The sequence below is a fragment of the Dictyostelium purpureum genome (genome assembly GCF_000190715.1).
Source record: "Dictyostelium purpureum unplaced genomic scaffold DICPUscaffold_234, whole genome shotgun sequence".
Classification (NCBI taxonomy): Eukaryota; Evosea; class Eumycetozoa; order Dictyosteliales; family Dictyosteliaceae; genus Dictyostelium; species Dictyostelium purpureum.
In genome coordinates, this window is record NW_003519570.1 from 26,268 (window position 1) to 50,734 (window position 24,467).

Sequence of the window (24,467 nt, forward strand, 5' to 3'; positions counted from 1 at the left end):
TAAAAAAAAAAAATTAAATAAAGCTATATGTATTTTTAAACAAAATTAACTTTCTAAACAAATTAATTTATATATAAAACATTTGTTTCCATTTTATAAAAAACAAAATTAAAATAAATAAATAAAATACTAATTTTAATAAAAAAACTATTTAAAAAGATAAAAAATTTTATTTAATTTTAAAATAGATAATATAATTTTTGATTTTATTATTTTTACAATTATAAATAGATAAAATAGATTTAATTTTCTTTTTTATTATTCTTTAAATATTATTTCTATTTGTTTATTTGAATAAATCAATGAATTTGTTATCTTCTTCTAAATATTGGAGATCTTCAACTTCCTATAAAATTATTAAAAAAAAAAAATTAACAAAATTAATATCTCTTTTTAAGTATTGCCTGTTTAAAAATATTTTTATACTTACACCTGCAAATTTACCATCAATCATTAATTGTGGTAAAACAGTTTTGCCACTGATTTTTTTCATTTCTTCTCTTCTTTCTTGGTCACTAGCAACATCATATTCTAAAATTATAAAATAAAATTAATAAATAATAAAAAACAAAAAAAAGATAAATAATTGTAAGTTCACCTACCAATATATTGAATACCTTTGGCTTCTAATAAATTTTTGATAGCTTGTTGGTCTTTTTTAATTTTAAGCATGCCTGTGGCAGATGAAGTGTATAATTCAACTTTTACCATTTTAATTTGTTGTTTCTATTGTTAAAAAATATAATATTAAAAAAAAAAAAAGAAATTTTTTTGGATATTAATAAAAATGTTATAAAAAAAATAATTAAAAAAAATAATTAAAAAAAAAAAAAAAAAAAAAAAAAAAAAAAAAAGTGTGGGTAAAAAAATTTTATTATAATATAAAAATTTAAAAAATTTTCTTTATTAATAATTAATTTATACCATTCTCAGCTGTTTTATTTAAATAATATTATTTAAATAAAACAAATAAAATTAATAAAAAAAACAAATAAATAAAAATCAATGAATAAAAATCAAATAGATAAAATAATTATCACAATCATGATTAATCAACTTTCTCTATAGTTTTTTTTTTTAATTTTTTTTTTTATTATTTTTTTTAATTTTTTTTTTTTAAATTTTTTTTTTTTTCGTTTTTCTTTTTTTTTTTAAAAAAAACTTTTTTTTATTTTTTTTTTTTATTTTTAAAAAACGAAAAATAAAGAATTATTTACCCTAAATTTTTTCTTTATACAAAACTTTAAGAGATCTCTAAACAAATACATTTTAGTTGAACTCTTTTACAGTTATTGTTAGATTCCTTTTTTTTCTCTCTATTTTATAGGTACTTCACAGAAAGAGGAATTGTTTTTTTTTAAAAAACAAAAAAAGATTTATTTTTTCAAATCAAATTTACAATAACACATATACAAATATAAATAAAAATGTCATTCCGTGGTGGTAATAATAACAGAGGTGGCCGTGGTGGTTTTGGTGGTGATAGAGGTGGTCGTGGTGGCTTTGGTGGTGGTGGCCGTGGCGGCTTTGGTGGTGGCGACAGAGGTGGTCGTGGTGGTTTTGGTGGTAACCGTGGTGGTTATGGTGGTGATAGATATAATAGCACTCCAGGTGAAGTTATTGGTAAGTTTTGTTTAATAATCATACAAATAAATAAATATATATTAATCTCTTTTTTTTATTTTTCTTTATTATAAACAATATAATCATATAATAAATTATAATCATATAACAATATTATTTTTAAATTTAATTTATCATTAGAAATTGGATCTTTTGCTCACCCATGCGAAGAGCAAATTGTTTGCAATCTTACTGTTGCCGAACAAGTACCAAAATTCAATTGTAAAGTTTTATCATCATCAAAATCAAATATTGGTACCGTTGATGAAATTTTTGGTCCAACCCAAAAAGTTTATTTCAGTGTCAAATTAGATAACGGTATTCAAGCTTCATCATTCAAAGAAGGCGATAAAATTTTTGCTGAAACTACTTCTCTTTTACCAATTAAAATTTTCCTTGAAGAACCAAAACCACAACCAAAAGTTGCTAAAGCTGGTGGTGCTGGTGCTGGTGGTAGAGGCGGCTTTGGTGGTAGAGGCGGTGCTCGTGGCGGTAGAGGCGGCTTTGGTGGTCGTGGTGGATCAAGTGGTGGTCGTGGTGGTTTTGGTGGTGGTAGAGGTGGATCAAGTGGTGGTCGTGGTGGTTTTGGTGGTGGTGGTCGTGGTGGATCAGGTGGTAGAGGTGGTTTCAGAGGTGGTAGAAACTAAAATGGTTTCGATCTCATCATTTTCTATTTAAATTATAAACGATATATAAAAAAAGAAAAAACCCTCATCACAAAAACACATAAATTTCCAACATTACAGAAACACACAACAACTTTAAAACTCATCAAATACATATAAACATATCTAAAAAAAAATTAAAAAAAAAATTAAATAAAAAAAAATCAAAAAAAATTTTAAAATAATTTATAGTTTTTTATTTGTTTAGATTATTTGTTAAAGTCTAGATTATCCCAATTTAAGTTTATACCGGCTCTAATTGAATCTATATACTTTAAAATTGTGGTTTTATAAAAATATAAATGGTCATATTGGTCAAAGAATGAGCAACATGAATACAAGGCATATAGTTGTAGATTTGTATCTTTTTCTTCCAAAGCTTCTTTTAAAATTAACAGTCCCTCTTCTAAATGGTTGTGAGTTTCTCGATATATTAATTTTAGTTGGTCTATTTTTTTAGTTTGTTTACAGTATTTTATATAGTAGTCCAAAGATTCATAGTTGTTTTTTAATAGTTGAATAAAAACTTTCCAGGATAGTGAATTCTTTAAAAAGGTTATAACTCTTAATAGTAGTATTTCATTATAATCTAATTGGTAGGCTCTAACAGCTTCATCTAAAAGTTGACTTTTTTCTTGAATTGATTTCTTTCTTTCAATGCCGCTTGGTTCTATATTATTTTTTATTCTCCAAATGATGGCATCAATTGAATAATCTTTTAGTTCATGAATTTGTTTTCTTAAATCGACAATCTAAATAAAAAAAAAAATTAGCATCTTATTAATTAACAATTGAAAATTTTGAACACATACAGTTAAATTTAGATCATTTGAAAGTTTTTTATAATCTTTTAATTCAAAAGTTAATTTTAAATTTTCTTCATCTGATCTTGCTAATTGTTCTTGTGATTGTTCATATAGGTTTTGAAAAGAGTCTTTTTGTTCACCAACTCCACTTAGGAGTTCATAAAGATTATCGATTTTTTTGTGGTGATTTACTAATAATTCTGCAGAGTTCATAAGTTGGTTTCTTAATGCATCTGACCATTTATCGAGTTGTTGATTATAGTTTTCTAATTCTTTAAGATTATTTTGTAAAAATATAGTTTGTTCCCATTGTTCTGCATTATCATTTAAAACTATATTTAGTTGTTTTTTTAATTCCCCATTTTCACTTTTTAATCTATCTAAAAATAATTTACATGACATTGGGATATCTAAGTTATTAAATGTAAAGTTTTCTAAATCGATAAATTGTTGTAGTTCATTTTGATTATTTTGTTGCTGTTGTTGAGTTTTATTTACAGTTTCTTTTTGTTGTGGTTGATTTACAGGTTTTTGTTGTATTGGTTGTGATGGTATATTTTGTTGCTGTTGCTGTTGGTGTTGTTGTTGTTGTTGTTGTTGTTTGTGTTGTTGTGGATGTATTTGTTGCTGATTTTGATTTTGGTTTTGGTTTTGGTTTTGATTTTGATTTTGATTTTGGTTTTGGTTTTGGTTTTGATTTTGGTTTTGATTTTGATTTTGGTTTTGATGTTGGTGCTGTTGTTGAAACTGTGCAGTTGGATGAGATTGTTGCTGAATTTGTTGTTGTTGTTGTGTCAATTGTTGTGGTGTGGTTTCTAAAAATGAATTATTGTTTTTATGAAATGATTGCTGTTTTACTAATTGTGCGGGTTCTTTTTTTTTTATAGGTTTGTTTAGAATTGATAGCTGTGGTTCTATTGAGTTTAAATAGTGATCGCTACCAACTAAATCTTTATTTATTACAATTGTTGAATCGGTTTGTGACACTTTTAAATATTTTTCTTGATCATCATAGTTATTAAAATCATCGGCAAAGTCATCCAAGTTTGTTGAATATCCTCCTGGTGTTTGATTACTATTTTGAATAGTTTCTTCTAGTTGATTTAATAAGTTTGAGGATGAGGTTGAACCTGAAATATAATTACCATTGTTATTTTTATTACTATTCCCATTTGGTGTTTGAATTGTTACAGGTTTTTCTTGTGGTGTTCCATTAAATGTTGCTCTCTTATTTGGTGTTGAGTTATTTTTATTAGGTGTTAGTTTTTCTATAACAACATCAAAAAAGTTTTTGCTGGGTGTTGAATTTGTATTATTTGACATTTTATTTTTAAAAAAATAATACTAAAATTTATATAGTTTATTTCATAATATAATGTTTTTATTAAATTTTTATTTTTATTGATAGATTTTATTTTATGGGTAAGAAACAATATTGTTATTATTAAAATTATTATTAAACAGTGCCAAAAAATATTTGTATTGAAAAATTGGATATACAAAAAAAATCTTTTTTTTTTTTTTATTATTTTTTTTTTTTTTGTTTTTTTTTTAAATAATTTAATAATTTTTTAAAATTTTTTTAAAACAATAACTGAACTTTTTTATTTTTTATTTTTTCAAAAAAAAAAAAAAAACCTATTTATTCAAGTAAAACAGATTTTAATTTTTTTTATATTCAGGAATTGAAAAAAATCAAATTGATTTCAATATAGTAATATTTAAATTCATATTCATATTAATATTTTTTATCTTAAACCTATTGATTTCGGTGGGTAATTATAAAATGAATTTAAATAATAAAAATTTTAAAGTTTTAAAAAGAAATAATAAAATTGTTAAGAAATAAAAAATATTGCCAAAGTTAATTTAAACTTTTTTTAGTTTTTTAGATTATTAATTTTTTTTTTTTTATATTTATTTTTTTATATTAATATTTGGTTGATTTATCGAAAATGTTTTTTTATTATTTTATATTATTATATTATTCATATTATTTAAATGTGGGGTTTATCTTCTTGGTTTTCTTGTTAAATAAACGAAAATGATAACCATAAAGGTATTAAACATCCAGTATGCAATGATAAAACCTAAATTTCTCCAACGATTACTAAAGCTCCAACCTAGAGATTCATAGTATTCTGGACCATTTTTATATTGACAATAACCACATTCACCATTTCCAACATATGTACCATAACCAGTTGGGCCAAGAGCATAATCTGAACAGTTTTGATTTCCTTTGTAATCGGGGAAAATGGTAAGATCTTCCATTGAACATTCAACTTTAGTATAAACCAAGACATCTGTTACAATACCTTCCATAAAGTAACGACATGGATTAATTTTGTATACCCAGGATCTCCAGAAATATGGAATTTTTTCCGGTGGAACCATGACACCACAGAAAAGGAAGAGGAAAACAATCATAAGTGGAATAATAGTGTGGGCTAAAAACATGTTGAAACAGATAGCAGCAATTGCTTGACCAAAGGAAACACAGAAATATAAGAACAGTATGAATATAAACCAGAAATAGAAGTTGGTATCGTTTGTTTCTTGTAAACCAGCAGTCCAGAAACTACAAAAGAAGAAAATAGTACCAGAAACAGTGATAAATGGTAATTCTACAACAACAATGCTAATGGCAAATGGGAACCAGGAATAAAACTTGGACGCGAAATCACGTTTAAAGTATTCTTTTTGCATAATAAATTGGGGTAATACAACGAAAATTAAGAGAATACCTAAAATAAGAGCTTCGAAAATAAAGAACACACGTTGATTCATATCACTTGAACTATCTTTTAATGACCAAAAAGTAAAGCCAATAATTAAACCAGCCAAAGCAGATTGAACAAAAGAGCCATAGGTATAGAAAGGATCTCTCCACCAAATTAAATTGAGACGTTTATAAACCTCCCAAGTTTGATACCAAACAGATGTGGCAAATTCTCTTGGTTTACCATGATCATCTTGACTAGTTGGGCCAGCAGCTTCAAGTGCAGCTAATTCTCTTTCAATTTCTTGACGTTCTTCAGAATTGTTCCAAACTTCGGGCCAATTAACGTCTGATTTACCATGGACACCAGCACCAATACCTTCAAGGATATATTCTGCTGGATTTTCACTTTCTGTGCATGGTCTAACACCATGACTTTCAAAGTAACCTGTTAAAGTCTTTGATCTTTCGCCAATATCGCCAAAATAAACAGTTTTACCACCTTTAGCTAAGAGTAAAATACGATCGAAATGTTCAAACAATACACTTGATGGTTGATGAATAGTACATACCAATGGCATACCAGCATCTGCAAGTTTACGAATAAATTTAACAATGTTATATGATGATTGGGCATCTAAACCAGAGGTTGGTTCATCTAAAAAGAGCTTTAAAAAAAAAAAAAAAAAAAAAAAAAATTAATAAAAGTTATTATTTAAAAAAAATAAATATAAAATAATGTTACTTACAATATGTGGTTTAGCGACCAATTCGACACCAATGGTTAAACGTTTTCTTTCTTCAACTGAAATACCAACACCAGTTTCTAAAGTACCAATTAAAGCATCACCCAAATGTTTCATTTCCATCATTTCGAGGACATGTTCAACATATTCGAATTTTTCTTCTAATGATACTTCTGGCTCTTGACGAAGTTTAGCAGAGAATCTAAGAGCCTCACGGACAGTTAGACCAGGATTGTGGACATCCATTTGTTCAACATAACCAGTAATACGTTCGAAATCAATTTCTAATGGTTTGCCATTGAGGAAACATTTGCCTTTAACTTCACCAATTGTTTTTCTTTTAGCCAATACATCGAGTAAAGTGGTTTTGCCAGCACCTGAAGAACCCATAAGAGCAGTCATTTGACCTGGTTTAATCCATCCTTCTACATTGTCTAAAAGGAGTCTTTGACCACCTGGAACTGGAACAGTATAGTTAATATTTTGCCATGTAAAGATACCACCTCTCATCTTGAGGGTATTTTTCATATTGTCTGTAGCTTTAGCAACAATTTCATTTTGTTTTCTTTCTTCTTCGGAATCATTCATCTTTGGTGCTTTACCCTTCTTATAAACCTTGTGTGTGTAACCACCAGATGTCCAATCGAAAAATTCCATTGCAAACATATTTAAGGCAATAAAGAGTACCCAGAAAAGATAGACAACAAAAATATTTAAAGTACGATCATCAGTTTTGAATTGTAAAGCTTTGTCTAAATAATCTTCACCAGTAACATCTAAGTGTCCTTTTCTAGCACCTGCAACTGGACAGGCTCTATCGGCTTCGGGAAGAGTTGGGTCGAATGGTACACCAAGTTGAGTACAAGAAAATGTTTGATCCATGAATTCATTTGCCATAAGAGCTTTGAATGAGTATGAGAACGGATTACACCAATAAAACCACTGGAACCATGGGTGCATTTTATCGTATGGGATTGTATAACCGCAATATGTAATCATGAAAATTAAAATTACATTCATTACATTTTGAGAGATATACATACTTGGAGAAAAGTTACCAAAGACACGGAACATATTTGTGATTGCGAGAGTGGTACCAACTAAAGTGAAACAGAATATAAAGAAAGCACCTGCATCAGCCTTTAGACCATACATCCAATATACTACGATGGAAAAAAGGAAAACCTGCACAAACGTTAAAGGTAAATCAGTTACAATTTGAGCAATATGTAGAGCGGATGGACGATACATTGCATATGAGTTTTGTTTTTGTAAAATTCTACGGCCATAAAAAGTCATTGGGAGCTCACCTTCTGAAAGGAAAGCATTGAAAAGAATGGCAGAGAAAATTGCACCACCACGAGTAAATAAACCTTCAATTGTTTTATCAAGTTGGAAAAAGATTGAACCATAGACAAACGATTGAATGATAACAGAGAGATAACGTGATACTAAAGAGAACTTATCACCCCAAATAATTTGAGAATTACGAATGGTAAGAGCTCTAACTTGAGTGAAATAACTGGTGGTATAAACATTCTTCTTTGAAGTAGTTCTACTCTTTTCTTGTTTAACTTCTTGAATGAAATCGATTTTTGGTTGTTCAATTTCAATCTTCTTTTCATATTCTTCTTGTTCACGGAGCATATCTCTATAGATTTCGGAGTTTCTCCATACAGTTTCGAATTCGGCTGAGGTTTCTGGAACACGACCTTCGAAGCCTTGTCTAATAATACGTTCTTGTGGATTGGTTACACCAGTTAAAAAGTCTGGTGTTGATTTTCTAGGTTCACAATCAAAGCCTAAATCTAAAAAGTATTGTTTAGCTTTATTAATTGGACCAAAGTAAATACATCTACCTTTTTCTAAAATCATTACATTCTAATAAATAATAAAAGTAATGTTAACATTAGTTTTTATTTTTTTTTAATTTAATATTTTAAAAGTATTTTACTTACATCGAACAAATTATAAATTGAATCTGATGCTTGATAAAATGATGCAATAGTTGTTTTATGTAAAGTATCCGACATAATACGAATTGATTTAGCATAATCTAAAGCAGAGGCAGCATCTAAACCTCTTGTTGAACAATCGTAGCAGGTAATTGATGCAGCAGAAACCATAGCTTCGGTAATTGTTAAACGTTTTCTTTCACCACCTGATAAACCTCTTATAAATTCGTTACCAACAATCTATTATGAAAATAAAAACAAATATTAATATTTGATTTTTTAAATTTATAAATTTTTTAATAAAAAAAATAACACCTACTGTATCAGCTTGATGTACAATACCAAACATATTTAATAATAAATCGAAAATTCTTTGACGGAAAGTTCTCTTTTTTTCATCTGGTAAACGATTATGAACAGTTTTACATTTTAATGCAAAATCTAAAGTTTCACGAACAGTGAGTGTTGGATGATGGGTATCTTCTTCTGGTGTATAAATTGCTTCACCTTTATAACGCTTCCATTCTTTAGATTGAATACCTCCGTATGTAATATCACCTTTAATATCGACATAGGACCCTCTTTGATTTGAAACCAAACGTAAAAATGTACTATTAAAGAAAAAAAAAAATTAATATTTTAAAAATTAATTTAATTAATTTATGCATGGATACATTACGAACAACCGGCGCCAGGTCTACCCAATACTAAAAGCATTTGACCATCTTTACAAAAAGTGGTGACATCATGTAAAATATCAAATGTAGAGCCTAATGTTGATTCCTTTGACCTGTAAAATATAAAAAATAAAATGAGAAAAAAAAATTAATATAAAAAATTAAATAATTTAAATTTTTATAAAAAAAAATTAAATTAAAAAAAATAAAAAATAAAAAATTATGATCATTACCATTTTTTAGGGTTAAATAAGTCTATAAACCATACAAATGGGGATGACATATCAGAAATAACAGAGACATCAGCACCACGACCAACAACGGTTAAATTACGAACTGATATACCCATTTTCTTTGGTTTACCGCCATTTTCTAAAGCCATACGCTGAGAATTTTCGAAATAGTTTCTTAATTTAAAATCTTCTTCTGATTCTTCTTTACCTATATTGGCCTCAGCATCTTGACTTGTAAAATATTTTTTTGAATCATTTTCTAATTCGTCAGCTACTTGTCTAAATCTAAATTCACTTTGTTCTATATTTGGCGAGCCGGGTGGGGATGATGATGAGCTGCTTGAATCATTAGGTGGTGTATTAATATTTAAATTATTACCACCCTCTGATAAAGCAACTTCTTTTAATTCATATTCATCCATTGTTATTTTTTTTTCTTTTGGTTATGGAAAAAAAAAAATTAATGGAAAAATTTGAAATATTTAAACTGTAATTTAATTTATATTGTTACTATAAAAAAAAGTTATTTTAGTTTTTTTTTTTTTTTTTTTTTTTTTTTTTAAATCTAAATAATTTATTTAAAAATAATTAAGTTATTTGTAAAAAAAAAAAAAATTTATATAATTATATATATTTACTAAAAAAAATTAATTTATATTGTATATTAAAAAAAATTAAAAATAATAATTTCTATTATTTTATACAAAAATTAAACACAATTCTTTATTGATAATTATTTATTATTACTTGATTATTAATATTACTATTAAATAATACTTTATTGTTTTATTATTATTATAAAAAAAATAAAATAAAATAAAATAAGTGAATAAAAAAAAATTAATAAATTTATAGATTTAAATAAAAAAAAAAAAAAATAAAAAAAAAAAAAATTAAATAATTATAATATTATAATTTTTATTTTGCGATAGATAACAACATAGAGAAACATCAAATTCTTTTATCTCTTATTATTATTTTTGGAAGTTTTCAAAAAAAAAAAAAAAAAAAAAACGTTTTTAATCAGGGTTTAATCCAAATAGAGGCAAATGTACATATTCTATTTAATATTATTTATATTGTATTTAATTTTTATTTTATTTTTTAATAAATTTATTTAAAAAAAAATATTCTTTACAGATCGTCATGACATGGTGTTATTATTTTAATTTTTTAATTTTTTTTTAATATAATTTTAATTTTTTTTAATTTTTTTTTAATTTAATTTTTTATTCCAAAAAAAAAAAAACAACATTAAGCATCATCAAACATTTTTGATATGATAAGATAGCCCTAATATAACCTTGTTTTTTTTTCAAGCTTCTATTTTTAAAATTTTTTGTGTGGGGTTTTGGATGGTGTTTAAAATTTTTTTGTATGGGGTTGCAATTTAACCCAAAATTTTTTTTTTTTTTTGTTTTTTTTTTTCATATGTTAACATCTGAAAAAATAATAAAAACAATTGATGGCTACAAAATTTTTAAACTCTTCAAAAAACATCATAAAAAAAATTTTTGTCGAATTTTTTATTATAAATAATAATAAAAAATTCGACAAAATTTATTAAAAAGAAATAATAATTTAAAAAAAAAACAAAATAAAATAAAATAAAAAAAAATAAAATAAAAAATAAAAAATAAAAAAATAAAAAAATAAAAAAAATAAAAAATGAAAAATAAATAAAATAAATAACAAAAAAAGAAAAAAAGAAAAAATAAAAAAGAAAAATAATTTAATTATTATTAGAAATTATCTTGATCTAAATTTTCTAATATTTTCAAAAATTTTAACAAATAATTTTATTTTCTACAGAAATAGAAAATTTATAAATTTTTTTTTTTATAATTTAAAATTTTAAAATTAATTTTTTTTAATTATTAAATTAAAAAAATACATTTAATTTATATTCTTATTTTAAAATTAAAATTTTCATTCATTAAAGATGTAGTTATCTAAAGTATCAATAAATAAATACTTATATTTATATTTTAATAAAAATAAAAATATTTTAAATTAAAAAATAATTTTATTTATTGGATTTGAAATTGTTGTTGGATAGGCACCCTTTATATTTTAATTTACAATCTAAAATATTTTATAAATTTATTTTTGCTTCAATTTTTTTAATTTTTAACAATAATAAATTTTTGACTTTCAATTAGAATCGAGCAAAGGTTAACATGACTTTTATTATTTTACTTTTAAGTTTTTTTAGTTTATTTAATTTTGATTTTGGTTTTTTAATTTTTGTTATTTAATTTTTGTTATATAATTTTAATGTTATTTGTAATTCATCGATGATCTTCTGTAGCCTTCCAAGTGTACGTGGATAGTGCACTTTATAATTTTTATGTAATGATAAGGTATGAAAATGACTAAGTTACACAACTAAAATGCATAACGAAAATATACTGAACACAAACTATATTCTTACTGAGACGCAATAAAATATATTAACACTCACTAACTAATTAATACAAAATTAATTGAATAAATTAAGATATCTAAAAAGTACTAAACTATTCCTTATCTAATCTTTATTAATATAAGTTAAACTTTAATAATATTTAAATAATATATTTAAAAATGAATTTAATATGAATATATAGGGATGACTGTGACATAATATTTATGTGATTATTAATTTATAATAATCACCTTAAAGATTTTTGTATTAATTGCTAACCACGAATTTTTGACTTACCCCTTCAATGCAAAGGTTAACATGACATTTATTAATTTATTTTTAAAAGAATTTTTAGTAATTTAATTTTGATTATTTAATTTTTGTTATTTAATTTTTGTTGATTAATTTTTTTTGGTAATTTTTGTTATTTAATTTTTATTTGTAATTCATCGATAGAGTTCTGGAGCTTTCCAGGTGTATTGGTATTTTCACTCTAAAATATATCTGAATTCCATATCTTGCTAAACTTCTCTAGCCTGTTGACTGTCATTGTGGCTAAAGCTTTAACATGTATTATCACCTTAAAGATCCAGGGACCTATTCAAAACATTCATTTTGTATATCCGGCTTTGGCGCAATGGTAGCGCGATTGACTGTAGTTATTATCTGTTATCAATCGGTTGCTAGTTCGAGTCTGGCAAGCCGGAATTTTTGTTTTAACATTTATCTTCCGGGTGATTAATTTCCTATCATTTCCCTTTTCCGCTCCGGTTTCAAAACCTAGTGTAACTGTAATGTAAATGAACTTTAAAGTATAAATAAATAATTAATAAACAATAAAAATAAGGATAATAAATTATATGATTTTTAAGTTTATAAGAAAATTGAATAAAACGAAAAATTCGAAAATTTTTTATTTTATTTTTTTTATTTCTTTATTTTTTTATTTTTTAAATTAAATTATTTTTAATTATTAAAATTATTAATTATTATAATTGTTTGATTAAATGACTATTTAAGTTATAATTAATTAATTAATTGAATTTTGATGATAATACATTACATAACGTAAATGAACTTTTAAAGTATAAATAAATAATTAATAAACAATAAAAATAAAGATAATAAATTATATGATTTTTAAGTTTAAAAGAAATCAAGGATAAACAAACCAAACAACCACAAACAATCACCAACATCAATGAAGAATACAGAATATTTAAAAAAAATAGCAAAAAAATACTGCATCAATATCAATTCATCACCAAATATCAATAGTTTAGAATATTTCCTCTAAAAAGCTATACTATAAACATTAAATAAAATTTACTGATTAATTTAAATGCATTTGCTTTTAATTATCTTCACTTTTTTAAAAAAAAAAAGTGACATAGAAATCAGTTATAACAGATCAAATGAAAATACTGAGATGTATGCCAATCAGGATAATGATGGCAGCTCTATAGGTAATTGCAGAGGCACCTTATGTTTCAAATGGTTCGTAAGGAGCCAAGCATCGGCTAGAACTATACAAATAAGAAGTGCATTTATGTGAAACTGACATTGGGTCTTTAGTCAAAGTGGGGGATATTTAATGTGTCTATGTAATGAACAAGGATCATTACTCAATAATAATCAACATTAATTAATAATAATCAACAATTATTTTAATTTATCAAAAAAGAATTTTTAAAAAAATAGATTACCAAAAAAATAAAAAAATAAAAAATAATAAAAACTTTTTAGCTTTCATTTCATATAAATTTTATTTTATTTAATTATTTGATCTTAGTACCTTACATCTTTTTTTTTTTTTTTTTTTTTTTTTTTTAAAAGTGAAGATAATTAAAAGCAAATGCTTTAAATTAATCAGTAAAATACCTTACATCTATAACTAAAGTAGTTCCATCCACATTACATATTTTTTTAAAAAAAAATAAATAAATACATATTTTTGACAGAATCCAATTTTTCCCGGAAAGACCCATGGTTCTCTAATGAGTGGGCCTCTCCAGATCATCATTTCATTGCTGTAAGGAATTCTTGAAAAAATGTTTTCAATTTCTAAATTAATTATCTCAAAAAAAATAAAAAATATTGAATTATGGGACTAAATATCCTCCCTACCTATAATCCAAAAAAATTTCAATAAATTAAAAAATACCTGGGAAAAAAAATTGAAAATGAATAATTTTTCGAGCACAGTTGGAAACATCAAATATTAACCAAAACGATAGCTTAAAACTATCTACTAAAAAACTTCAAAGATTGGATATCAATAAAAGTTAAAAAAGGACTACTTGATGGGTTGAAATCCATTAAAAATAAAGACGGCAAAAGTGGTTATAGTAGAATGGTATTCGGAAATAAATAATCTCAACAGTTTTACGCCAAAAACAGAATTCTAACAATGTCTTCAGCTTATATGTTATAGCTGTATCAACTTTTCAATAATAAACTTAATATTAAAAATTTCCCAATTAGATTACATTTTGCAGTTGAAACATTAAGCTATGAAAATGTTTCACCGAGAAATAGTGTTAATGCTTAACAAAATATTTAATCCCCATAATCCCCAAAGAAATGGTTTGGATAAAAAAGGATAATTTAAAAAAAAAAATTGAGTTATTTCTTGAAGTTTTATTTGGTTTTATGTAAAGAATTGTCCAAGTGGCTCAAAAACTTATGGTAAATGTAAACATATCGTCACATTGGTTCAACACTGCAATCATCTAGTAACTTTTTTTATTAAATTAAAGTAATGTTGAAATTACTTGAATTATAAATAAATAATAAATATATACAAATAAATCAAAACTAGTTAACTAAAAATATATAAAAAAAAATTAAATGGTTTATATATAAAAAAACAAATAAGTTTTTTATTTTTTTATTTTTTTATTTTTTTATTTGTTATTATTATTTAAAAATGATAATATTCCAATATCCTTTTTAAATAGGCAACAAATAAAATTAAAATCAGTGTTGTTTTACCCAATAAAAATTTGAAGAAATTCGGATATTATTTCTTTGATTCTAAAGATGGCATTGCTTTATATTACTATTATCTATACTATTATAATTATTCTATTATTTCTATTATTATTACTATTGTTTATTATATTGCTATTATTAATTATTATTATTATTGTTATTATTATTATTATTATTATTATTATTATTATTATTATTATTACTATTATTATTATTATTATTATTATTATTTATTTGATATTTATCAAGTTTATTTATATAAAATTTTTATAATAAATAATTTATAAATCATCATTCATAATGAATCTATTTCCTTCTGATTGTCTACCATAGTAAACATAAGTTGAAACACCAAAAGAAGCTTTACCTTTACCCTCTGGAGCTAAATCACTTGAAAGTGATCTATAAGTTGGTTCATCTTCATCAACTTCTTCGGTGACTACATTTTGTGATACTGGTTTTGCTGGTAATGAATATACACCTGTTCTTTCAGCTTCTTTTCTTTCTTCTGCTGTTACTGGTGTTGAGTCTAAAAATTTTAAATGTTTTAAATGGTATAGAATGTAATATCTATATTTTTGGTAATCATTAAAATCTGCACCAGTAAAATAATAATTTGGACATGCTGGATTCTTTAATAAACTTAAAAATGTTAAATTTGGGAATTTATTTTTAATTGATTCTATAAATTCTCTTAAATCTGAAATCTAAAAAATAAAAGAAAAAAATATTAATATAACACATACATAATAAAAAAAACCGTTATATTTGATATCATCATCTTCTTACATTATTGTTATTTAATGACAATGTTTTTAAATTTGGTAAATTTGAAAAATCGTTATTTGATTCAATTTGATTATTATCTAAAACCAATGAAACCAATTGTTTAAAATTATCCAACGACTCTACTTTCCTAATTTTTTAAAATTTATATTAGTATCTTTTTTTTTTTAAAGTTTACATTTTTCTTTTAAAATTTACTTTATATTATTAAAACTTAAGTCTAATGTCTTTATATTTGTATTTTTATTTAAGATTTCGAATGGAATACTGTCATAATCTTGACCAGGAAGTGCTATTGTATCCTCTCCCATTTTTTATGTTTATTCTCTTCTATCTATTATTATTTTCTTTATGTTATCTATTTTGTAATATGTTTTTTATTGAAAATTATTAATTTATTATTATTGTTTTATTTTTAGTGTGTTGTTTTAAAATATTGTGTTAAAATGTTTAGTGTTTTATTTTTTTTTTTTTTATATTATATATGATAAAAAAAAATAATTAAAAAAAATAATTTAAAAATAATTTAAGATGGGTGGGGGAAACAAAAAAATGTGCACAGTGTGTATATATCAAACAAAAATAGTAAGCAACAGTAAAAAAAATAATTCGAAAAAAAAAAAAAAAATTATAAAAAATAAAAAAAAAAAAAAAAAATTAAAAAATAAAATAAAATAAAATAAAATAAATAAAAAAAAAATAAAATAAAATATATTTTTTATAGTTAAAGAATTTTAATCTTAAAAAAGAATTTTTTAGAAAAGTTTTTTGATTTATCTAAAATTAAGATATCTTTGATTATTATATTTTTTTGTAATTAAATTTTTTTGTAATTAAATTTTTTTTTTTATTATTTTCATTATTGCTATTTTAAATCTGTATTTATATGTATTTATTTATTTATTTATATATTTATTTATTTATTTAAAACATTTCTTCTTCATTTTCGCTATCTTTATTTTCTTTATTTTCGCTATTAATATCTAAATCTACCAATGGTTCTACATTAAAATTTGGAATTGCTGATGAGATTGGTGGTGTACCAGATTCAATTAGAGCCTCGACGATATCAGCCACATTTTTAGAAGCAGGTTGTATAATTGGTAATGAGGTCGATGATGAGGAAATATCGGTAGTTGATGCATCATTTGAGTGCTCTTCATCATGGACTCTTCTAACACCATCAGTACTATGACGTATATTAGTTCTATTGGTGTTATGATCATCATCCATAGATTGGGCAATAAAAGTTTGATCTTCGTTTGAATCTACAAATCTTATACCATTTGTTGTGGTTGTTGTGGTTGTACTGGTGGTTGAAGTATTATTGGTTGGCTCGCTGTCACTTTGGTAAATTTCTTTTATGTGATTTTCCAATTGATTAATTTTATCTTGTTGTGCACGACTGAGATGTTCGAGGTTTTTAATTTTGGCAGCTGAATGGTGAAGAGCCTCTAGTTCTGCATCTTTTTCTTGAAGTCTATCTAAAAGATTTCTATTAGAGTCTCTTTCTTGTTGAAATGAAGCCTGCATATCGATTCTGCTTTTAACTTGATCATCTAATTTGGTTTTTAACTCTTGAATAATTACATCTTTTTCTTGTTGATCTGATTCTAAATCAATTAATTTATCTTGAATTTGATTTTTTTCAGTTGAAAGTTGTTCGATTTGTTTTTTAAAGCCATCTTTTTCAATTGAACCATTTTCATTATTATTAGTATTATGTTGTTTTTCAGCTTCTAGTGACTCCTCTAGTTGTTTAATTTTCTCTAACAATTGAATATTTTCTTGATCCCTATCTTGTTTTAATTTTTCAAATTGCTCATTGAGTTCTTTATTTGCTTTTTCTAAATGTTGAGAATCCTCTTTTGCTTTTTCTAATTGTTGCTTCAACTCCTCTTCTTTTTTAATAGCATCATCCTGTTTATTTAAATCCTCAAGCTGCTTTTCTTTTTCCTTTAATTGTTCATCCTTTTCTTTTAATTGTTGATCCTTTTCTTTCAATTCACTTTCAAGTTGATTTAGTTTTTCATTTGATGATGATTTTAATTTCTCGTCCTGAATCTCTTTTTCCAATTGCTCGATTTTTAGTGTTAGTTCTTGCTTTTCTTGATCATGTTGCTCTTTTTCTTTTAACTGTTCTTTGTTGATGGTGATCTCTAAATTCTTAATTTGATCTTTTAAAATTTGAGTATCTTTTTCAAAGACTTCTTTTAATTCAGTTTTTTCATTTTCAATAGCTTTCTCTAAAAGTACAATTTCTTGTTGCAATTGCTCTTTTTCTTTTTCAAAAACTTGCTTTTCAGTTGATTCTTTTTTGATACTTTCTTGTAATTCTTGAATCTGTTCTTTTAATTGTTGAGTTTCGGTATTTAAAGCACTCTTTAACTCATCTTTTTCTTTTTCAACATTATCTTGCAATTGTTTTAATGATTGAATTTCGTCGATTAAACCTTCTTTTTCATTTGATTGTTGAGTATCTTTGTCTAATAGTTGCTTTTTTAAATCATTAATTTCTTGTTCAAATTTTAACTTATCATTTTCAAATACGGATGATGTTTCATCTTTTTCTTTTTCTATAATTTCATTTTTTTCCTTTATTTCTTTTTCTAGTATTTCTTTAGATTCATTGAGCTCCTTAATTTCATTTAACAACTTTTCATTTTCATTTTTGATATTATTTAATTCTTCATTTGATGATGTTTCCTTGGTGGTCTCTACTTGTTTAGTATCTTCAGATTGTTGCTGTTGTTGTTGATCTTTTAATTGTTGAATTTCGATTAATAATTTTTCATTTTCATGTTGGTTTGATTTTAACTTTTCAACTAAAAATTCATTTGAGTTTTGATTATTTGTTTGAATGTTTTTGAGATCTTGTTCAATTTTATTCTTTTCTTGATTTAACTCTTCAATTTTTTCTAAAAGATTTTTATTTTCCTCTTCTAAATGATCGGCTTTTTCTTTAACCTCATTAAAATGTCCATGTTCAGTGGTATATTGTTCAACACAATCCTTTTTTTCTTTTTCTAAAACTGACTCTAGTTCTTTAATTCTCGAACTATTTGATTCTAATTGATCTTCTTTACAACGCAATTTCTCTAATGTTTGATTGTGTTCAAATGTGAGATGAATTAAAGCTTGCTTTTCGGATTCAAGGGTGGTTTCGAGCTTTGGAATTAATTCGTTTTGGAGATCGACCTTCATTTGAAGCTGTTGGAAATCTTTAATGAGTTTTTGGTGGTTCTCGTTTGATACCATGTTTTCAAAATTTCCAGAACTACCTAATTCAGCTTTTTGTTTTAACTCTTCAACCAAACGATCTTTTTCTAATAGTTGCTCTTGTAATTGAGTTGAGTTGCTAATTTGTTTATCTAATTTGGCTTGGAGGGAGTCTCTTTCCTCGACCAATTTACCCTCTTTAAACTCATATACCTGAAGTAATTTAATAGATTGCTTTTGTTCGTTGATTAAATTTTGTAATTGTTTAATTTCAAATTTTTGGTCCTCGATTTCTTTAATTAATTTTTCATTCTCGATACTATTTTCTTGTTTACTATCATGTTGTTGCGATTGGTGTGATTGCTGTTCATGGTGTTTTTTGTGTTCTTCCTCTAACTTTTTAATTTGATTTGTTAAAGTTGTTATTTCATTTTCTAAATCTTTAACTTTATTTTCTAACTCTTGATTCTTTATAATCAATGAATACTCTTTTTCGATTTCATTGATGATTTGTTGTTTATTATCACTCGAGTTATTGACTAAATTATTGTTTTTTAAAGATTCTTCTTGATCTCCATTAGTATTTCCGTTTAATAATGCTTGATACTTTTGTTGAATTTCATTCTTTTGTTTTGTTAAATCGTCAATATCTTTGTGTAATTTTTTAATTTCATCTTGATGCTTTATAAAATTATCGGTTAAAATACCATTAATTCTTTCAATCTCTGATACAATATCCTGAGATTTGGTAAAATTCATTTTATTACTGTTATTGTTACTTTTGTTTTTATTATTTTTATTTTTATACTATTAAAAAAATATTAAATTATTTTTATTTTATATTATAAAAAATATTAAATAACAAAAGATATAAGGTGATTTTAAAAAAATAAAAAATAAATTTAACTATAAAAATTAAATTATAATGCTAATAATTATTTATCTATTTATTTTAATTATTATTTGTTTATTTTTATTTATTTAAATTAAATAATAGTAAATATAATAAAAACACACACACACACAACACACACTTTGTAAATACAATAATATGAAAAATAAAAAAAATTTATCTTTTGTATGAACTATTGGTGCGAAAATATTTTAAAAAAAAAAATAATTGATTTTATTTTTTTTTATTTTTATTTTTATTTTTTTAATTTGAAAAAAAATATATTTAGATATATTTGAATTTCAGTATTTGCCAATAAATGAAATTACTGTTAACTTAACAAATGAACAGTTAGTTTCCATGTATTTTTATTTTAAAAAAAATATAAATATATAAATAAATAAATTTTCTTTTTTTTTTCTTTTTTCATATATATTTAATATATATATTTTCATCTATTTTTATTATTTTATTTATTTTAATTTTTTTTGGTATTTGGTGATTGACGAGGTTGGGATGGAGTTTGTTTGATAGGTGTTGATGGTGAATTGGTGGATGTATTATTTGGACGCTGAGTTGGTGTTGTTGGTTTTTTTTTACCCTTATATTCTCCTGATCTGTCTATTCTATGGGTTGATGATGATTTACTTGGAGATGTGGCTGCGGTTGTATTGGCAATACCAGTTGGAATTGTAGCTGTGCTTGGAATAGTTGCTGGTAATGGGGAAGGTGCTGGTGCTACTGGTGGTGAAGTTGAAATTGGTACAATCGTTGCATTTGGGATTGTGGTTGAATTATCGTTTGATTTTGGTTTTCTAGTATTATTATCTCTTTTTTCACCTGAAACTTTCTTTTCAAATGGTTTTTTATTATATGTGTTGTTGGTATTTAAATTTGTAATATCATTGTTGGTAGTAGTAACTGTGGTTGTAGTATTATTATTATTATTATTACTACTATTATTAACTATTTTACGTCTTCTATCTGGAGTTGATTGATTACCACTGCCATTAGTATTATTGTTAACATTAACATTACCATTACCATTACCATTACCATTATTATTATTATTATTATTATTATTATTATTATTATTATTATTATTATTATTATTATTATTATTATTATTATATTCTTTATTATTATTATTATATTCTTTATTATTACGAGTATATTTTTTCTTTTCAAATGGTTTTTCACCAATAACTGTTTTATTTTCAATTTCAATATTTGTTAAAGATTTTTCATTACCTTCTACTAAAATTTCTTTAACCACGTTTTTAGTTTCAATTTCAGTCCTTGTATAAATAATTGTTGGATCAGTGGATAACGATACAGGTGTATTTGGTGGTGAAGGTGTTGATAATGTGGATGAAGGTGATGGAAGTGGCGAAGAAACAGATGATCCTAATTTATTTTCTTCTGAAGAATGAATAGAAAGCTGATCTGATAAGGATGATGTTGATGAAGAAAATGATAATGAATGAATTAATGCCTCAGGTGTAATTGAAATATAATTTGGATTTTTAGCAGCAGATGTCTCTGTATGATTATGGGTTGGTTGATTGTGGTGAGAGTTGTTGTGATTATTATTACCATTATGATGGGTTGGTTGGTTGTGGTGATGAGAGGGTGGTGAGTAATGATGAATTGGTTGGTGGGTATATGGTGGAGAAGCTGGTGGTTGCATTAAATGATAATCAGAGTTTTGGTGTGAGTGTGCAGTAGGATGTCTATTACTGCCATAGAAATATGGTGGTAAAGGAGATTGATAAATATTTGTTTGTTGTGGTAGTGGTGAATTTGGTTGATAAGAATGTTGTATCGCTGACATTAAATCTGGGTTCATTAAATTATTTGTAGAATAAAAAGCATCACCAGGCTTTGGGTGATAAAAAGCGCACTCCTCTCCATATTTACAACGATTTAAAAATTTACAAATTTTTTTATTACTATTTGGTGGTAATGGTTGTGTGTTTGTTTGTTGTTGCGATTGTGATTGTGATTGTGGTTGTACTTGTGATTGTGATTGCTGTTTAAAACCGCTATTTGTGTTTGGTATATTTTGATGATTTACAATTATATTATTAGTGTTATTATGATTTGGTGAAGTTGGTGGTGAATGGTGCATTTGTTGAGCTAATATTTGTGGAGGGTATGAAACAATAAATGGTGGTGAAATTAAATGTGGTGGGTTTTGAGGTTGAAAGTGATGATGGACAAATGATTGGGGTGGTGGTGGTATAGATGAATTTTTAAAATAAGTTCTATGTAATAAAATGAAGAAGGGTTAACAATTATAATTATAAAAATAGTAAAATATCAATAATACATACTCTGGTGTTGAGACATGATGATAATTACCAGCTTCCTCCCAAGATGAAACTGGTGTCATTACAGTCTCTTTTTTGACTATTGTATGCATATAGTGATGTTGTGGCTGTAATTGCTGTTGCTGTTGCTGTTGCTGTGGTTGTGATGATTGATTATAAACATTTGGTGGGTGACTATACATGCAACCATCTACCAAACAAACCCCATTCTTTGAATATGATCTGCAAATATCAATAAATAAAGATGGGGATGAAGAGGATGAGGATAATGAGGATGAAATCATTATGTATATATTATTATTATATTATATTATATTATGAATTATAATTGACTAAATTTACATAAAAAAAATAAATATTATATTATATAAAAAAATAAATTTTGTTTTTTTTTTTTTTTTTTTTATTTTGTTTTGTTTTTGTTTGTTTTTTTAAAAAAGTTAATGTTATAATATTTTATATTTAATTTAAATTATCAATATTATAAAAAATTTTATACAATGAATTATTATTTTATTATTATTGTTGTTTTTATTTTTAATATATTTTTTAAAAAATATTATATATATATTTAAATATTATATTACTTTTATTAATAATTTTTTTTTTTAATTAATGTGTTATTGTTGTTGTAATTATATATGGTAATGAAAAAAATATTAATATGTGTGATGATAAAAAATTTTGATTTTTGGTAAATAAAAAAAAATTAAAAAAAATTTTGAAAAAAAATTTTAAAAAAAAATTTTAAAAATAAAATTTAATTTATTTGTGTGCTATAATTAATTTGTTTTTTTAAAAGTGTGTGTATGTGTGTGTGTTAATAGTTTGAAAAGTTTTATATTGAAATAAATCTGATATGTTTTATAAATATATAAATAAATATTTAATATTAAAATATATATGTGATATGTATTTATCATTGATACAATGAAGTTGCATTTCGAAATAAAAGATATTAATTTAGGTAATTTTCAAACTAATTATGTATTAAAAAATGATGAAAAATATTTGATCAATGGTGTCCCAAAACAGGTTTTACGTTATAAAAAATAAAATAAAATAAAATTATTTTAAACTTTATTTTAATTGAAAAAAAAAGAAAAAAAAGAAAAGTATTATTATTTTAAAATAATTTCAAATAAAATGAACTAAATTGATAAGTTTAATCGTTAGTAAAAAGATTATTATCATAATGAAAAAAAATTTTATTTTTTTTTTTATTTTTTTTTATTTTTTTTTATTTTTTTTTATTTTTTTTTTTTTACTTTTTTTTATTTTTTTTATTATAAACTATAATAAAACGAAAAAGAAAAAAAAAATAAAAAAAATAATTCAAAAAAAAATTAAAAAAAAAATTTTATTTTATTTTTATTTTATATTATATTGGCTTAGAAATATTATCAAAAGAATAACATAATAATAATTTGTAATAATCATAATCATAATCAATAAACAGCAACAACAACCCAATAGTAATAATAATTATATGGTTTTTCTTTTTTTTTTTTTTTTTTCGAATTACTAAAAAGTAAAAAAGAAATTTGAAAACCATCACTATTATCAGTTAGACATAATAATAATAATTTTTAATATAACAACAAATTGCGAAAATCAAGATAACAGTTACATTATTATAATTAAAAAATATATTTAAAATAACCAAAAAAAAAAAAAATCTAAATTTTAGTTTTAGTGTAAGTGGCTGAAAATTTTCAACCAAAATTTTTTTTTTGAAAAAAAAGGAATAATAATAATTTACATATTTGTCTTTTATTTTTTTGTTTAAATTATTTATATTTAATGTGCGTATGTTTATTTATATCCCTCTTTTTATTTTTTATTTTTTAAATTTTTTTTCATGTTTTTATTTATCTCTAGCCCCATTTTTATTTTTTTTTTATTTTATTTTTTATTTTTTTTCAAATAAACTCTAAAATTACCCACTCCATAATAATACGATCATTAACACATGTAAACACACACTCACACACATTCATTAGACACCCTAGTTAGTTGGTTGTAGTTGTGATTATTATGGTAAAAAAAAAATAATATCATTATCTTGTTTCAAAAATAAAAAGTATTATTTGAAAAACAATAACGAATCACTATTTTATAAATATAAAAATTTTGTTTTTGGTGTTATCCATTTTAGTAATATTGTTTTTAATTAATATTAAAGAAGTGCATATAATTTTTAAAAAAAAAAATTATTTTGTTTTGTTTTGTTTTGTTTGTCTTCTTTTTTTTTTTTTTGTTTTTTTTTTAATAACATTACTTTTTTCTTTTGTTTTATATATTGTACTTTTAATTTAAATTAATTAAATAATAATTTTTTTTAATCACAATATCTTATGTTTTTATAAATAGATTAATAAAATAATACATATTGTATTTTAAATATTT

At 23.8% G+C, this 24,467-nt stretch overlaps 7 protein-coding genes across 7 annotated transcripts; 1 reads left to right on the plus strand and 6 right to left on the minus strand.

Annotated features, from left to right (window-relative positions):
* Positions 1 to 149: 149 nt before the first annotated feature.
* DICPUDRAFT_49338 (uncharacterized protein) lies at positions 150 to 711 on the minus strand (the record flags this gene model as incomplete). The annotated part of the gene is made up of 3 exons (XM_003290620.1): positions 150 to 346; positions 431 to 531; positions 603 to 711. 3 exons carry the CDS (start codon positions 709 to 711, stop codon positions 287 to 289), a joined length of 270 nt encoding a protein of 89 aa, XP_003290668.1. The 3' UTR covers positions 150 to 286.
* A 1,052-nt stretch (positions 712 to 1,763) lies between these two features.
* Positions 1,764 to 2,033, plus strand: DICPUDRAFT_24643 (uncharacterized protein; the record flags this gene model as incomplete). Its single annotated transcript, XM_003290617.1, has 1 exon — positions 1,764 to 2,033. A coding segment is annotated over one exon (270 nt), but the record flags the coding sequence as incomplete, so codon positions are not given.
* Positions 2,034 to 2,497: 464 nt separating this feature from the next.
* DICPUDRAFT_155205 (uncharacterized protein) lies at positions 2,498 to 4,417 on the minus strand (the record flags this gene model as incomplete). The annotated part of the gene is made up of 2 exons (XM_003290621.1): positions 2,498 to 3,040; positions 3,101 to 4,417. 2 exons carry the CDS (start codon positions 4,415 to 4,417, stop codon positions 2,498 to 2,500), a joined length of 1,860 nt encoding a protein of 619 aa, XP_003290669.1.
* Positions 4,418 to 5,104: 687 nt separating this feature from the next.
* On the minus strand, positions 5,105 to 9,849 carry ABCG21 (uncharacterized protein; the record flags this gene model as incomplete). Its single annotated transcript, XM_003290622.1, has 6 exons — positions 5,105 to 6,484; positions 6,566 to 8,443; positions 8,521 to 8,757; positions 8,837 to 9,128; positions 9,197 to 9,307; positions 9,428 to 9,849. 6 exons carry the CDS (start codon positions 9,847 to 9,849, stop codon positions 5,105 to 5,107), a joined length of 4,320 nt encoding a protein of 1,439 aa, XP_003290670.1.
* A 5,260-nt stretch (positions 9,850 to 15,109) lies between these two features.
* DICPUDRAFT_81395 (uncharacterized protein) lies at positions 15,110 to 15,925 on the minus strand (the record flags this gene model as incomplete). The annotated part of the gene is made up of 3 exons (XM_003290623.1): positions 15,110 to 15,535; positions 15,618 to 15,744; positions 15,813 to 15,925. 3 exons carry the CDS (start codon positions 15,923 to 15,925, stop codon positions 15,110 to 15,112), a joined length of 666 nt encoding a protein of 221 aa, XP_003290671.1.
* A 502-nt stretch (positions 15,926 to 16,427) lies between these two features.
* DICPUDRAFT_95188 (uncharacterized protein) lies at positions 16,428 to 19,715 on the minus strand. The gene is made up of 4 exons (XM_003290624.1): positions 19,231 to 19,715; positions 18,674 to 19,152; positions 17,315 to 18,439; positions 16,428 to 17,227 (listed from the first exon to the last, which is right to left on the minus strand). Exons 1-4 carry the CDS (start codon positions 19,590 to 19,592, stop codon positions 16,539 to 16,541), a joined length of 2,655 nt encoding a protein of 884 aa, XP_003290672.1. The 5' UTR covers positions 19,593 to 19,715; the 3' UTR covers positions 16,428 to 16,538.
* A 488-nt stretch (positions 19,716 to 20,203) lies between these two features.
* Positions 20,204 to 22,342, minus strand: DICPUDRAFT_155209 (uncharacterized protein; the record flags this gene model as incomplete). The annotated part of the gene is made up of 2 exons (XM_003290625.1): positions 20,204 to 21,992; positions 22,062 to 22,342. 2 exons carry the CDS (start codon positions 22,340 to 22,342, stop codon positions 20,204 to 20,206), a joined length of 2,070 nt encoding a protein of 689 aa, XP_003290673.1.
* Between the last annotated feature and the right edge of the window lie 2,125 nt (positions 22,343 to 24,467).